The following is a 17,711-nucleotide window of genomic DNA, read 5'->3' as shown; positions in this document are numbered from 1 at the left end:
ACAGCAAAGTTTTGGAGAAATTTCCTTACATTGATTGGATCATCTCAAGGGTTATCATCTGTTTTTCATCCAGCCACCAATGGGGCCGCTGAAGCCGCTAACAAAATGGTGGAGCAATATCTTAGGTGCTACGTTTCTTACCAACAGACGAACTGGACTGATCTCCTCCCTTTTTCGGAGGTGGCGTACAATAATTCCGTGCACAGCAGCACCGGCTACACGCCTTTCAAAGTAGCCACAGGGAAAGAATTCAACCCAATACCTGAATATCCTCAGTTGCCCTCCGCTTCACAGACACTTGATCAATGGGTGAGAGGGTGGGAAGAAGTTTGTAAAAACACAAAAACTGCGTTAAAAAAGACTTTTGAAACCTATAAAAAGCAGGCTGATAAAAAGAGGGCTCCCCAAAGAACATTCCAAGTTGGGGAAAAGGTCTATCTGTCAACTAAATATCTACGCCTCAAATTGCCCAGCAAGAAATTGGGACCAAAATTCTTGGGGCCTTTCCCCATAGTAAAGGTCATCAACCCAGTCACAGTACAACTAAAACTCCCTAAACTGTTAGGGAAAATTCACCCAGTTTTCCATTGTAGTTTTTTGAAGCCTTATCGGGGCTCCACTTTGAGACCTCCTCCAAAGAAGGCACCTGGACCCCTCGTAGTGGCAGGGCAGACCCACTATGAAGTGAAACGTATTCTTGACTCCAGAATCTTTGGAGGGAAATTACAGTACCTAGTACAATGGAAGGGATACCCGTTGTCTGAAGCCACCTGGGTGAAATTTAGTGAAGTGAACACCAACAGATTGATCGAAAGGTTTCATGTGAAACACCCCAGCAAACCGAAAGATAACCCTTAACATACGCTTTTGTTTACTTTACAGGATCTGTCCTTCTTGTAAGGGGGGCCGGATGTCAATGCTGCGAATACTGTATATTCTTGCTTTGACAATATGCAAAACTGTCTGGTATTTATTGGGTTAATACTTAGCTTAGAGTGGGGGGGGAAGCCCGGGAAAGAAAGAGGAAGTAAACTTTTGACCTTCTCACTAATTGGATAATGTGACCTGTGACTGCATGAGAAGGGAGGGGTTTAGCAAGAAAAGCTTGATGCCAGCGAAAGGAAGTTCAGATTCTGGCATCAACCCGTCCATCATGGTGACCGGCAAAACTGTAGCTCTGCAATAAAGACTTTAGAAAACATGCCTGAAAGTTCTTTGAAGTGCTTCATTAGTCGGAACCTGTGACATTTGAAATATGTACAGGGGTTCACCAGGTACCTTTTCCACTCTTGGTGGTATTGACCGCAGATTTCTTGATATGGTAAGAACTCTGAATGAGGCACTGGAGGTGCCTAGGGTGGACAAGTCCTTAACTCCCTTGTTCTCAGATTCCAAGGTACCTGGGGATATGGTGGAGGCATTGAAAGCTGAGGACAAAAGATCTGAGTTTTCCCTCTGCAGAACTCACCAAGCTTCGGCACTGGCGATAAGGGCTTCCACCTCCACCTCATTCTTCTCCAGAATCTCTCTGATCTGGCTCCGCGAACTACAGAGTAGGATTTCTCCAGAGGAGGTAAGAGTCCATCAAGATTTCACCAAATTAAGGGTGGCCTTGGAATATATGGCAGACGTATCTCTTCACGCTGACAGATATTCGGCTCGGGCCATAGCTTCCAACGTCGCTACACGTCGGTTGTTCTGGCTCAGAAATTGGAGAGCTGATATCAAATATAAATGGCGTGTGGCGGCTGCCCCGTATCAGAGCGGCCATCTTTTCGGGGAGGCTCTCCCTATTTAGTGGAAAACAGGGAGAAACAACGAGTGCTTTACCACCTCTCTAAGAGGTTGGGCCGTTGTTTCTTCCCGTACAGGCGCCGTTCCTCTTTTTGCCTGGGATCAGAGGCGGTCTCAGGACAGGCCTCACCGGTCCGGTTACCGGGATAGGTCCAGACAGCAACCTCGGGCCAAACGATCCTTTTGTGGCAGGGGAGGTCGTCCATTCCATAGGTCAAAATGACTTGGGTCTGCCAGTGGGAGACCATGACCAGAGATGCTTGGATACTAAGCATCATCTGAGACGGTCTGTCTCCTCTCAAGACCTCTGCAACGTTTTGTACATTGCCCCCGGTTAAGAAATCCAGTAAGGAAAGGTCTCATGGACGATGCCATTCAGCACCTGTTAAGTATACGAGCCATAGAGAGGGTGCCAGAGAGTCAACTGAGACAAGGTTTTTACTCCATCCTCTTCATGGTTCCAAAGGCCTCGGGGGGTTCGAGGGTGATACTCGACCTCAAGGGTCTGAATTCATATCTTTCCCATCGCAAATTCAAAATGCAAATGCTATAGTCCATCCTGGCCAGCGTCCGATGGGGGGATTTCATGACATCAATAAATCTTATGGAGGTGTACCTCCACATCCCCATTCACCCCAGCCACTGTCAATTTCTCAGGTTCAGCTATTCCAACAACCACTATCAATACAGAGCCCTGCCATTCAGTCTCTCATCGGCTCCCAGGGTATTTACCAAGGTGCTGGCATTGCTCACCGCACATCTCACATTGGTACCGATACGTGTTCAATGTTATCTGGACGATATTCTGATTCAGTTGTCCTCCGCTCTGAACGCCCAAGCGGACTTGTCACTAACTATCAAGACACTTCAGGACCATGGCTTTTCGGTCAACTTTCAAAAGAGCCACCTGACCCTTTCAACTCGTCTCTTACACTTGGGCGTGGTAATCGACACAATCCTTTCTCAGATCTTTCTATCCCGGGAGCGTCAGGTCAGCATTCAGGACATGGTCTTCAAGGTCTGCAGGGATCTTGTAGTGATGCTGGCCATGCTTTCCCAACTTGTGAGGAAGATGATATCTTGCATTGCTATAGTGCCCTGAGCTAGACTACACTCAAGGTACCTTCAATGGTTCTTACTCCCGTTTCAAAGACTAGGCACGAGCTCCTCCAACAGAAAGTTTCGTCTTCTCAGACTCTAAGGTTGCTTCTGTGGTGGGCATCCTCGGCGCTAGCCAAGGGGTCACTGTTCAAGGAGCCCGTTCGGCTAATCCTAACCACAGATCCCAGATTGTTTGGCTGAGGGGCACATCTTCTATCCCAGTTGGGTCAGGGCCGATAGTTTCGGGTAGACCTGAAGTGCAGTATCAACTGGCTAGAACTCAGAGCTATTCATCTGGCCCACAGGTGGTGGGACGTCATGTGCTTGTCCTCACGGACAACGTGGCGGCAAAGGGGCATGTGAGCTGTCAGGGCGGCACTTTATCTTGGTTTCTCATGACTGAGGCCCAGTTGTTTGGGTCCTGGGCAGAACAGAATCTTCTATCTTTGAAGGCTGAACACATCTCCGGGGTCGCTAATCATCAGGAGGACTATCTCAGCCGCTCCATAGTGGATCATTCGGAGTGGAGTCTTCATCCGGATCTCTTCTGGGAGATATCACGACAGTTCGGTCATCCGGTCCTGGACTTGTTTGCTTCCCCGGCCAACGCTCAGGTCTCACAGTTTTTCTCTCGGTTCCCCTCTCCGGGGGTGGATGCTCTTCACAGCACGTGGCCAGGGGGTCTGCTTTATACCTTCCCTCCTCTTCCTCTGATCCCAGCAATCATAAGGAAACTACTGCAGGAGCGGGCAGAGGTATTATTTGTAGCCCCACACTGGCCAAGGTGATCGTGGTTCGCGGATCTCATGAGCGTGTCCGTGGTCCCTCCGTGGAGGATCCTCCCAGAGCAGATAATCCTTGTAACGGGGTCCTACAGCATCCGGAACCCCAGTGGCTACAGCTAACCGCCTGGCATCTGAATGCCGGTTCCTAGCAGAGGAATCCTATTCGTCAGGGTAATTTCAATGAATCAAGCATCACGCAGGCCGGCGACAAATTGTATTTACGACGCCACGTGGTGGAATTTTTGCCAACGGTGCAAAAAGAATCATCTGGCTATTTCGGATGTAACTATTCCACGATTATTAGATTATTTGTTAGAAGGCGTGGATAAAGGATTAGTGCCCAACACTATCCGCAGACAGGTGGCAGCTCTTTCCACGATGTTTATTTGTGACAACTCGAGCCCGTTGGCTCAGCATCCCACGGTCTGTTCCTTTATCAAGAGGGTCACGAATAGCAAGCCTCCTGTGGTGCATTGGTATCCCACTTGGGAATTACCACGGGTCCTACAAGCCATTGCCGAGTCACCCTTCGAACCCATCAACACCTGCAACCTACGATCCTTGTCTCTCAAGGTTGCTTTCTTGGTTGCGGTTACCTCGGCTAGGCGCATCTCGGAGCTAGCAGCTCTTTCAGTCAGAAAGGACTTATGCGTTTTTCATCGGGACAGAGTGGTCCTACGATTGGATCCCCAAGGTTAACACCATGTTTCACAGGGCACAGGAAATCGTGCTACCGGACTTTTGTCATCATCCATCTCATGCCTTGGAACGGCAATGGCATACTCTGGATATACATAGGGCATTACGCTGTTATGTTCGCAGATTGGAAGCCCTCTTTGTTTCCTTCCATCCTACCTCTAGGGGCCAGAAGATTTCTTCTACTATTGGCAGGTGGATCAAGGCCTGTATCTTGACAGAATATCAAGTACGTTCTTTGCCACTTCCAAGACATTTGACAGCACATTCCACACACAGTGCTGCTACCTCAGCTGCATGGTCTACACAAGCGTCCATAGACGATATTTGCAGGGCAGCGACTTGATCTTCGCCTTCCCCTTTGTGCGTCATTATAAAATTGATAAATTTGCTTCTGCGGAAGCTTCTTTGGCTGTAGGGTATTATAACAAATAGTGCCGGCGACATCGACACAGGCCCAGTCTGCTTCCCATCTATAGGGGATGAGGGGCTTTGGTAAGTCCCATTAGTGGATTCTCTATTCTGACATGCTGGAGAAGGGGCGTTGTCTTACCATGGAGAATCCACCCCCACCCTTTATTCGCAGTCAGGTCCAGTGTCAGGGATCTGGGAGCTGGTCATCAGCTTTGCCCTAATCGAAACTGGGGCGTCTCCTGCTCCAGGAGGGGCGTGGCAACTTGACTGATTTGGTCTAAATTGGGCAGCAGGACACAGTTAACCCATTAGTGGATTCTCCATTCCTCATGCTGAGAAAAGGCGTTCAGGTAAGACAACGCCCCTTCTATTGGTCAGAATTATGATAAGACAGGAAAATGTGGGTTAGATAGCATCACCGCCAGATGGATTCATAACTGGCTGACCGGCCGTACTCAACGTGTAGTCCTCAATGGAACTGCATCTACATGGAGGGAAATGTATAGTGGGGTGCCCCAGAGCTCTGTTCAGGGCCCAGTACTCTTCAACATCTTAATCAATGATTTGGATGACAGGACAGATGGGGAACTCATCAAATTTGCAGACGACACCAAGCTGGCAGGAATAGCCAACACTTCAGAAGTCAGGCTTAAGATACAGAAGGATCTTGACAGGCTTTAACATTGGGTGCTATTTAACAAAATGAAATTCAGTGGTGAAAAAAGTAAGGTTCTACATTTAGGCAAGAAAAAAACATGCACAGGTATAGTATAGGTGGTACCTTGCTCAATAGTAGTAACTGTGAGAGGAATCTCGGAGTCCTAGTTGACAATCATTTAAATATGAGCCAGCAGTGTGCTGCAGCTGCCAAAAAAGCCAACACAGTGCTAGGCTGCATTAACAGAGGGATAGAATCAAGATCACGTGAAGTATTAATACCTTGGTAAGGCCACACTTGGAATACTGCATCCAGTTTGGGTCACCATGATGTAAAAAAGCTGTTGAGACTCTAGAAAGAGTATAGAGAAGAGCAACAAAGATGATTAGGGGACTGGAGGCTAAAGCATATAAAGAACGGTTGCTGGAATTGGGTATGTCTAGTTTAATGAAGAGAAGGACGAGGGGTGACATGATAGCAGTGTTCCAATATCTCAGGGGTTGCCATAAAGAGAAGAGGGAATCAAGCTATTCTCAAAAGCACCTGAAGGCAGGACAAGAAGCAACGGATGGAAACTAACCAAAGAGAGAAGCAACCTAGAACTAAGGAGAAATTTCCTGACAGTTAGAACAATTAATCAGTGGAACAACCTGCCTCCAGAAGTGGTGAATGATCCAACACTGAAAGTTTTTAAGAAGAGACTGGACAGCCATTTGTCTGTAATGGTATAGAGTTTCCTGCCTGAGCAGGGGTTTGGACTAGATGACCTCCAAGGTCCCTTCCAACTTTATTATTATGATGATGTTTTTTCATTCCTGTACTCTTTAATGTTTCACACTTTTATAAGCCTAATATCAGATGTACATAATAGTGTAGTTCACACCTAATGTTAAAGAATATTGTAATATTTTAATCTGTGTTTTAATGAACAAGTCACAATGGCCTGGTTCATGCAGTACTAAGTCATTATAAGCAGGTTCATATATTGTACTAAATTAAATTGGAAATAGTATTACTAGTGTACCAGGTCAAGGCTTATTTGATAAGATTACCATAATGAATATTAAAGAAACATGTTGTGCAGTATGGTGATGCATCATGATGAAAATTATAAAACAAAAGCTATAAAACTGCCATTTATGAGAGAATGGAGTAATACAAAGAAATTGTCTGTTCTATCTGTTTTGTGAGAGACATCTTGGGACATTAACATGGGACACAAATAAATGATCTCTGCTTAATTTCTAGATGTTACTACTTTTAGATATGCTTGTTTGTGTGAATGAGACTATTTCTTATATGATTAGGACAAGATCAACTTTAAAATAAATCCCATTTTATCTATTTGGAGTCTTCTCTTTGCCTTAGGTGAGAAGCTACGTGTATTGGGTTACAATCAAAATGGTGAATGGAGTGAAGTACGCTCCAAGAATGGACAAGGATGGGTGCCAAGTAACTACATCACTCCAGTAAACAGCCTGGAGAAGCATTCCTGGTATCATGGACCAGTATCACGCAGTGCAGCTGAATATCTGTTGAGCAGCCTCATTAATGGCAGCTTCCTTGTTCGAGAAAGTGAGAGCAGCCCAGGACAGCTGTCAATCTCGCTCAGGTACGAGGGACGTGTTTACCACTACAGGATCAATACCACCACAGATGGCAAGGTAAATCTGTTCTGAGAAACTTTTTTTTTTGTATAAATACAATACATCTGTATGTATAGAACGTCTGGGCCAAAGAAATCTTAAATACATTCTGTAATTCCATCTACCTTTGTAAGAATAAGTGCCTTCCTAGCAAGGGGTGTTCTTCTGGTTTTGTGTTGCATGAGCAAGTTGATTAGCCACTGATCAAACATCAAGACAGCACTGAGATAATAGGTTCTGTTTTCTATTCTCTTCATAGCAGCCTCATTCCCCTCTGCATTATTTTGCAGAAATTGTAGAAATTCATTTTGGGAGACTAACTCTCTATTAGTTAAATCTTTATAATTAGTGTGTTGTGATACTGAGCCATGAGAAAGTTATTCTTGTAGTAATTCAGTTAAATTCGATGTGACAGGTTTACAGTAAAGCAGGTTGGTTCTATTAATCTTGTTTTTATTTTGAAACATTGAAAATTTTATGTATCCCCTGATCATTCTGGGTGAAAAATAAAAAGCAAGGAAATTCTTATTTGTAGTGGGTCCATTTCTTGAAAAATAAAGGTTTTGGTCCTAATTCTTTAGATAAATCTCTTGGAGATATTACGCAGTCAGTTGCTAGGCATATTATGAAGAGGGACTAATATTGCTCTAATAATCAAGTTGAAAATAACCAAAAGGAAGTAAGATCAAATAGTCACATATTATTCCAGAAAATGATTTCCCAGTTGCTTTCTGGACAAACTACTTGGTCATCAGAAGGCCAAAGTATCTGGAGCAAATCCCAGAACTGTCCAAGCAGAAAATACAGAAGAAGCAAAGTCTAAGGTGACAGTACAGGTAGTCCTCAACTTACAACCATTCATTCAAGCTGTTTTAAGTTACAGTAGTATTGAAAAATATGGACTTATGACTTTCAGCCATTATAGCAGCTGCACGGTTACATGATCAAAATTTGGATGTTGGCCACCTGCCCACACTTAAGACCATAGGTACTGTATGCTGCAACTCCCCCATCTGCCTATCTCTTCCCCCCTCCTGCATTTTTTTGGGAGTATTGCACATACCTCTTCTGCCCCCTGCCACTGCTGCCCCCAGTTGACTGTCATTGTCTTCTTCCTCCTCCTGCTTTCCCAGGATCCAGGCTCTGGGAAAATATGCAGCCCTGGGAGGCGTGTGGTGAGTGCAGCAGGACAGCAGAGCTTCATCTGCCAAAGAGAGCTAATCAGGCCTGGCTGAAGAGGAAGCAGCAGGGCAGTGAGGCATGATGCTGTAGGTCACCAGATAAGGCAGGAATGCAGGCATCAGTTTCCTGAGCAAAGGTGGAGAGTGTGAGGAAGCGACTGTTTGTGGTGGCAGTACAACTGAAGGAAGGAGAGGGGTGTAGGGCTCCCAGAGGCACAGCATACCCTCTGCAGCTTGTGTTGAAAGGGCTCCTGGAAAACTAGTCTGTGGTCTTCAGCGAGGGATGGAAGCAAGCTCAACTCACAAATCCTTTGCTCGGTCTCAGCCCAACCTTCCTCCTGCAAATCTCACGAATGGCCAGCAGCTTCCAACATGAGCTGCAGGGTGTGTATCAAAAGCACTCCTTGAGAACTGGCCTGCAGGCCTCAGTGCATTGGAAGCTACTGGCTATTTGTGAGGCTTTGCATGAAGAAGGCTGGGCCAAGAGTGAGTTGAGAGCTTGCAAGTAGGCTCTGCCCATGCTGGAGTTTTCTCTATCCTTCTCTGAAGGCTGGTTTTCCAGAAGACCTTTTCTGCACTGCGAGAATGACTATCTCTAAATACTCAGAATATTTCATAAGGCTTTGTTTTGCTTTCATAAACTTTTGATTGTTTTGATTCAGAAGAATGGTTTGGAGAGAAGAGGAATTTTTTTTCTCTCTTGCTTAGGTTTTTATGCCCCATGTTAACCAGTTTATATAAGGTCTTCATTTCCTCTTTAACAGGTATATGTGACAGCTGAAAGTCGCTTTAACACATTGGCAGAACTAGTTCACCACCACTCAACGGTAGCTGATGGCCTCGTAACAACTTTGCACTACCCAGCACCCAAGTGCAATAAGCCCACAGTCTATGGAGTGTCACCCATCCATGACAAATGGGAGATGGAACGAACAGATATCACCATGAAGCACAAACTCGGTGGAGGACAGTATGGTGAAGTGTATGTTGGGGTATGGAAGAAATATAACCTTACAGTTGCAGTGAAAACACTCAAGGTATGATTGCAATCTTGAGAGCATTGTGTTATTGAAATGCATCTGAAGTGTACATTACTAGGCCTAGAGTACTTGTCTGCCTGCTGATGCATCAGAGGTTTGTAGCTACAAAAGACAAATCTTGTGAACTTGGGTTGTTTAGTACTGGCAGTTTTTTAAATGATATTCCTGAGCTTAAAATCATTCATTAAGAGATTGTTTAAAGTTACAGTAATGCAGAAAAAAGTGACTTGCAACGAGTCCTTGCACAACATACCTGTGGTCACATGATTGTGATTCAGGGGTTTGGCAATCAACGTGTGGTGATTACAGTATCTTGGCCTCACGTGACCACCATTTGCAGCCTTCCCAGCCAATTCCAACAAGCAAAATCAGTGGGGGAAACCAGATTTGCTTAACAGTAGTGGTGATTTGCTTAACAACCAGGGTAAATACATTATAAAATTGGGCACAATTCACTTAACAACCACATTGCTTAATGATGGAAGTTCCAGACCCATTTCGGTCTTAAGTCAAGGACTACCTGTACAAATAGAGATGCTCTCCCTCCGTGTATTTAGGAGATAGTATCTATAAAAATTGGCTGACATTTTCCTTCTTTCAAATTCTTGGTTAAGGCAACCACTGTGCATATACATATACTGTATACAAAACATACTATCAGAAACATGTATCCTGCATCTCAGTTTTGCTATAGTGCTTTGTTTTTTATCAGGTGTCTTATGTTGCTACAGCTCACAGGCTTATTCAGAGTATATATGTGTAAAAACCCTTTCCTGCAGAGATTAACCTTCCAAAAGATGTACTTTCAATTGGAAAGGTGTTCCATCATTTGCTTGAGGTACTATTGATCCATTTGGAAAAGCTCAGATGTTCATGACTAAAATATTATTTTCTGAAATATTTAATGTAAATTAAGGGATGATGTACTTGCAAATACCTGTTTTGTGAGCAGATACAGAGAGCACTGGCTGGTCACTTCTGCAAATATAATGCAACCAGTAGATAGACCTTTTTGGATTTAGAAAGATTCAGAAAGTCATGATTGCAGAAGTGTTGATCTCCTGAATGTGATCTTTCCACTGTATGCTCCTACCTTCCTGTTATTATGGTTGGGTTGAGAACCAGGAAAATAAGAGCTGGGAAATTGGATATGTATCTTGGTCTGTCATTTGCCCCCCTTGTAATAAGGCTTCTGCTCCCAAAGTTTTGTGAAAATTAATTGCAGTTATTAAGAGGAGTCGTGTCTTAAACTTCCAGGAGGATACTATGGAGGTAGAGGAATTTTTGAAAGAAGCTTCTGTTATGAAGGAAATCAAGCATCCAAATCTAGTACAATTATTAGGTGAGTGTACAAATCTGATCACACAGTTCTTTTTGTATTAAATATATATTTGTTGCATTCCAACTGCAACTAAATATGGAAAGCTTTCCTCTGATGAAATTGTGTTTGCTGATCTTGCTCATTAAGCATGAGAATTTTGTCTCCAACTTTCCACACAGTTGATATTCTATTAGAAATGACTACATCTGCTTAAAGTAAATTGCATCCTACCGCAAACTGTGCAGTTTTTGTGTCCTATATTTTATGTGAATGAATGAGTGAGTGAGTGAGTGAGTGAATGAATGAATCTGTGTTTGTGGGTTTTCCCCAATCTATAGACTTGTGCACATGTTGTGTTTAAAGCATTGCAGAGGTGGAATTGGCAGTCAAGGCCCCCTTCTTGTTATTTTTCAAGCTTGAAATTCATCTCTTAGTCTTCAAAAGCCTAAAAGAAATGGTTTTTTAAAAGTAGATTCAGAACCATGGCTAAAGCAAGCAAAACTACAAGCTTCAACCAGTTGTAACTCTCATTCCCAACCAAAAATTTAGTGTAGTCTTTGTCTCTGATCTCAATAAATGATCTCTTTGATTGCAATATATATTTCCATTTTTCTTAATAGCTATATTATTATGGTGTTCAGATTATAGAATAATCTTGCTAATGGAGAAGCAGCAATTCATGTGTATCAGAGTTGGGCCACCTGTTATCTACATTACATTTTTGCTAATAAATTTGTCATTGAAATAAAGCAGTATGGTTTGTTGCTTGATTTTGGTGACAGATTTTTCTAAATACCTGTCTTGCAATTTTGTTTTATTTTGTCTTGTTTTATTTTGTTTCTAATAACTAAGCAGTAAGTTATGGAGGAGAGATTGCTGTCACCAGAAATTGAAAATGAACTCTTTAAGTAGTTTTTTTGAAATTAAACTGAGGACCATATGTAATTACAGGTAGTAATTACTTACAGGTAGTAATTACTGTAATTAATTACAGGTAGTCTTTACTTAGCACCCATTTGTCCAGCGACTATTCAAAGTTACAATGGTGTTAAAGATGAACTTATTACGGATCCTCAAAGTTATGACCATTTCATTGCTCCACAGTCATGTGATAGAGATTTGGGCCTGCTTCATTTATGACCCCCTTCCCACCCCACCACATATTGCTGATCTCTCTGTCTTCCTTTTTGGTATGATTGTTATGTTCTTGCTATGCCACAGTGCTGTGACTTTTCACTACATTGCAGCAATGAGGCTTCACAATGCGGTGCTGGGGTTTTGAGGGTACTGCTAATAATCTCCCCCCCCCAGTGTTTCCTTTGCTTGTGAAAATACTATTGTGTCAAAATTATCTGTGTAGAAATCTTTGTAGTATTGCGAAAGAATTTTTTTTTTAAATCATTAAAAATGGATTTCTTTAATTGTGAGAAACAAATCTTTCCTCTATATTTTAATGTTGAATGCAGTGCTACCAGTTTTGACAATTACTGATTAGATTTTATTGCAAAATTGTAAGTACATAAGGATTTACCAGCTCTCCTATGTTTTTCAGGTGTATGTACCCTAGAACCCCCTTTTTATATAATAACCGAATATATGCCCTATGGGAACCTGCTGGACTACCTACGAGAGTGCAATCGGGAAGAAGTGACTGCTGTTGTCTTGCTGTACATGGCTACCCAAATATCTTCTGCGATGGAGTACTTGGAGAAGAAAAATTTCATTCATAGGTCAGCAGAAAACCTTGACATTCTGTAAAGTAGGAATGTAAGAAGAATGTAAGAATGTCTCTATGAATTGCAGTGCATTATCTTTTTTTTTTTATTGAAAAATTTTAAAAAACTTTTACAAAGACAGAAAAAAAAACAATAACAACAACAACAACAAAAAACAAAACAAAACAATACAACCCTCCCCCAACCCCTCCCAAACCACCCCCCTCCCCCCGGAGCTTCCCAGAGCAGAATATAGGCTTAATTAAAAAAAAAAAAAATTAACAAAATTATAAAATAATTAAAAATAAAATATATATGAAAAAGTTATAATCCTTAAAAAAAGAAAATATTTAAAATAGAAAAATACAGGTTATAAAAAAGCTAAATGATATTTTTTCAAATCCAGTTTAAATTGTATGAAATTTATCCATTTTTCCCATACATCAAAAAATTTCTCTTGCGTTTGCTCTTTTAAAAAAGCCGAAATCTTTGCCATTTCCGCCAAGTAAGATACTTTAAAAAACCACTCTTGCAAAGTAGGCAAAGATTCCTTCTTCCAGTATTGACCTACTAAAAGCCTTGCGGCTGTAATCAAATTCAACATCAATATAATCTCCTTAGCATCACAATCAGTAACAATGCCAAGCAAAAACAATTGTGGAGTAAATTTTACCCTCTTTCTAAAAATTCTCTGAATATTCCACCATATCTTAATCCAAAAGGCTTTTATATTTTTACACGACCACCAAATATGATAATAAGTGGCATCCAGGCAGCCACATCTCCAACATTTGGGCTGTAAGTCAGGATACATGAAAGACATCTTTTGTGGATCAAGGTGCCATCTGTAAAACATTTTATAAAAATTCTCCCTTAAATTCTGAGCTTGTGTAAACTTAACATTTCTCACCCAGATAGTTTCCCAGGTATCCAGTAGAACTGGTTCACCAAAATTCTGCGCCCATTTAATCATACAATCTTTAATTAATTCTGATTCTGAATCCAGTTCCACTAGCACCCCATAAATTCTCTTAATGTGAGTTTGTCTTTGATCCTTTACCTGCTTAAAAAGATTTTCATCTTCTCTAAGCAAGCCTATATTACGATCCATCTTCCATCTATCTACTAATTGTCTATATTGAAACCAAGAATAGGTAATATTTTCATGTACTAGGTCTTCCAAGGATTTTAACTGCCAATTTTGACCATCCCATCTAAGTAATTGTGTATAAGACACCGTATCCATTTTAACACCTCTCTTTATCCCCTCTATCGCATGCCAAGGTATAGCCCATAATGGTATTTTAAAATCACTTTTATAATATTTCCTCCAAACCCTAAGTAAAGAAATCCTTATAATATGAGATTTGAAGGCCCAATCCACTTTTTTATTAAATAATAAATAGGCATGCCAACCAAAAAGTAAATCCCATCCCTCCAAGTGGAGTATCTCTGAATTTGTTAAATTTACCCAATCACTAATTAATGTTAAGACCACAGCGTCATAATATAATTTCAAATTCGGTACCTTGAGTCCACCTCTCTCACGGAAGTCCTGCATAATTTTAAACTTTACCCTTGGTTTTTTCCCTGCCCAAATAAATTTATTAATGCCTTTCTGCCATTCGTTTAAATTAACCTCATTCTTTAAAATAGGTAACATTTGAAATAAAAAGAGAAATCTTGGCAGGACATTCATTTTAATCACTGCAATTCTTCCCATGAGAGATAGCTGTAAGTTCTCCCAATTTTTCAAGTCTTTTTGTATCCTGACCCACAACCTTTCATAGTTATTCTTAAACAATTTTACATTAGAAACAGATAAAATAACCCCCAGATATTTTATCTTATCAACAATTTCAAAACCAGTCAAATTAACCAAAATCTGTTTATCACAAGTAGTCATATTTTTAGATAATATTTTAGTCTTATTATTATTAATTTTGAAACCCGAAACTAATCCATATTGATATATCAGCTGTAGTAACTTTACTACAGAATAAGTAGGTTGAGACAAAGTAACAACCAAGTCATCTGCAAAAGCTCTTAACTTATATTCTTTTTTGTTAACTTCTATGCCTCTTATTTCCTGCGACTCTCGAATTTTAATCAACAAAATTTCCAATGTTAAAACAAACAGCAACGGTGACAAAGGACATCCCTGTCTAGTACCTTTTTCTATTATAAAAACCTCTGACAAACCCCCATTAACAATAAGTTGTGCCGTTTGTTTTTGATATATAGCAGTAAGAGCTTGTAATATTTTTTCTCCAAAATTCATCTCCTCAATTGCTCTTAACATAAAATGCCAATTCAGTTGATCAAAAGCTTTTTCAGCATCTAAAAATATCAGCCCTGCAGGGACTTGGTTGTTCTTATCTAAATATTCTAATATATTAATAATTTGTCTAACATTATTTTTTATGTACTTGCCAGTTATAAAACCCGATTGGTCCTTATGTATAAGCTGATGCACAACCGTCATAAGCCTATTAGCTAAAATTTTTGCAAAGATCTTATAATCTACATTTAAAAGAGATACAGGTCTATAATTCTTTGGTAAAGTAAGATCTTGGTCCTCTTTTGGAATCAAGGATATAAAAGCACTGCGCCATGACGGAGGGATCTCTGAACCCTGCAATATATTGTTAAAAAGCTCACCTAAAGGTTGAATCATCTCTTCTACTAAAGTTTTATAATAAATAGGTGTCAAACCATCCGTACCTGGCGCTTTGCCTAGTTTTAATTGCTTAATAACTGTCACAATCTCCTCATTAGTAATTGGACAATTAATTTCTTGCTTCTGATCTTCTGTCAATTTAGGAAAGTTATCCTCCCTTAAATATTTGTTTATATCTAAAATTTGTACATTAGTAGTCTTATATAATTTTTGATAATAATCTAAAAAAGATTTCTTAATCAATTCCTTCTGATACACTAATTTACCATTATAATTTATTTTATCTATTGTTCTCTGTCTCTGTTTCTTTCTTAATTGATAGGCCAACCATCTCCCTGGTTTATTGGCATTACAAAATGTATTTTGTTTCATAAACAAAAGATTAGTATGGTGTAGCTTTAAGTTGTTGTTGTACAGTTAGAGTTGTAGGAGAGGAAACCACCTTAGAAAGTATAGAGGCCGGTTGTCTCTTTGAAGCCATTTTTCAAAAAGTTATTCTCTCTCTCTTTCCTCTTAAAAAGAAAAAGGAAAACGAAAAAAAAGTACAAAAATTCTTAAAGTTTAAAAAAAAAAACCAGAAAAGGTGCTCAAAACACGATACAGGAGAGAATTAAAAGCAATAAATGTATTCATTTAAGTCCATATTTTCTTTCCGGAAAAAAAAAGTAAAGAACAAAAGAACAAAGTACTTTCAAAGCGCCATCTTACTTTCACTCTCTGTGCCGAGAAAAAAGAAACAAGAGAAAAGAATCAAAGTCAACTAGAAAAAAGTTAAAATAAAATACTAAACTAAAAAAGAAATCCTTTAAACTGCTCTGTCCGCTTTAAATATTACTCACCAGAACACCTTAAACGCGGAGATGGTAGCGGTGTTTCCTTTTGTCTCCGAAGAGACAAAAACAGCTGGGAGGCGGAGAAAGCAGGAACTCCGAGGGAACGCTCCTTCTGCCCCCTCAAAAGAAAAATCCAGAGGGGACTAAGAGGTTCTACCTCTATTCTTGCAATCTCTATCCCTTCCCTTCGCCCGGGAAAGGATTTCCGAACCGCGGGCCAGCTGATGTTCGCTGCGCTCCGCAGATCTGACGCAGTCCCAGGAGGACGGCTACAAAGTAGCCACCATCAACGCCGCTCCCCAGCGGAAGCTCTCGAATTGCAGTGCATTATCTTAAGGGTGAAGGTGTAATAGGATTTGATTGATCAGACTTATTCCAAGCTAATTTGAATTGAAGGAAATCTCAGGGATCTCGCCCTAGTTTTATAATTTATTTTAATTTGAGGACAAATAGCAAGTTTCTTTCCCATGGCTTTTGAAAAAAGCTTGATAACATAATGTATTATACATTTGAAAGCTCAGAAACCTATGTATATGTTTTGCCCCCAAATGTGTCTCATTTTGGCTATAAAGTAAAGGTTTCCCTTGTGCATTTGTTTCTAGGGGGCAGTGCTCATATCCGTTTCTTAGCTGAGGGAGCCAGTGTTGTCCAAAGATGTTTTCATGGTTACAATAGATTGATCAAATGGTGATCTGACAATTATTATACCAGGGGACCTGTTGGCTTAACATAGGCTAGCTTTTACATTCCCATCAGACAAATACAAGTTTTCGAACAACAGCACCAAGTTTCAGTTCACGGCAATATCGTTTGAATCAGGTATTGGAATCAGCTCACTATCTCTTCATTAAAATAATGACTACACCTGTTGGCCCTTCTACAGGTGGAGTGCTTATGTGTGTGTGTACATACGTATGTATATACATATACACACACATACATATACACACACATTTATTTAAACACTATCCTGATTGCAATCCAATATATGGCAAGCAGGACATTTACAGGAACAGCTTTATGGTTAAGCAAATCAAAAGCTCAGTTTAACATTGCCAACCAATGCTATATTTAAGGATCATGAAAGATGGGGCATAAAAATAGGCTTTCTCCAGCAGGATGGCTGTAGAGTCCAATGAATGGGTTCTATGACAGCCTTCCTGCCCGGCAGACTGGGTAAAAACTTTGGCCACACCCTTCCTCTGGGTGTGACCCCAGTTTTGACTCAGTCTCGAAGCCCGGTAGCAGTGCGAGAATCAGCTCTTGAAAGATTCCATCCTGGAAAAGACAAATTCTCCCTCTTCCTAGATTCCCTAAATTGGCAGATAGAAAATCTCTCTAGCAGCTGGCTCGGGGTTCCGAGCCATTGCCGGATCTCCATCCACCGGAGGATCGTCGGAGCGGTGAGCGTATCCCCAGGGTCCAGGGCGGCTAGCCAGGGGGTTCGGGTTGCTCACCGGATCGCTCGCCGATCTCCAGCACGCTAATCAGCTGATCGGCACGGGGATTACAGCCCGATCGGCCGATAGAGCCACGGCGCCGTTCGGCGCTAAACAGCTGATCGGCGCGAAAATTTACAGCAGCTGATCAGCGCGAGAGAACTTGCGGCCTGATCGGCCGACAGAGCCGCGGCGCCATTCGCCGCTTCAGCGGAGAGTGTCTGCCTTTTTAAAGCCCGAAAGAGCCGCTTAACAGGCGCTTTTTCCTCTTTCCTCCTACCGGCGTTCCAGGGAGGATAGGAAAGACCACAGAGCCGGCAGTTAAGATCCGCCATTTTGAGCCTCGTGGCCTCCATCGATTACGGTTGGGGGGTGTGGCTTCCTCCAATTCGCCATTTTAAACGAGCG

General features: G+C 41.4%; 1 protein-coding gene across 2 annotated transcripts in view; it reads left to right on the top strand.

Moving 5' to 3' along the window:
• The window catches only part of ABL2 (ABL proto-oncogene 2, non-receptor tyrosine kinase), an 88,774-nt gene that overhangs the window by 47,375 nt on the left and 23,688 nt on the right, over window positions 1–17,711 (top strand). For both annotated transcript variants that reach the window (XM_039337180.1, XM_039337179.1), the window contains exons 3-6: window positions 6,817–7,112; window positions 9,040–9,312; window positions 10,573–10,657; window positions 12,189–12,366. In XM_039337180.1, the coding sequence (XP_039193114.1) occupies window positions 6,817–7,112; window positions 9,040–9,312; window positions 10,573–10,657; window positions 12,189–12,366 (832 nt within the window). The remainder of the gene's footprint in view (window positions 1–6,816; window positions 7,113–9,039; window positions 9,313–10,572; window positions 10,658–12,188; window positions 12,367–17,711) is intronic.

Source organism: Crotalus tigris, unplaced genomic scaffold (assembly GCF_016545835.1).
Source record: "Crotalus tigris isolate CLP2741 ecotype Arizona unplaced genomic scaffold, ASM1654583v1 scf7180000017668.6805642782:7212621, whole genome shotgun sequence".
NCBI classification, from domain to species: Eukaryota; Metazoa; Chordata; class Lepidosauria; order Squamata; family Viperidae; genus Crotalus; species Crotalus tigris.
This window is presented reverse-complemented; position numbering and strand designations above follow the sequence as displayed.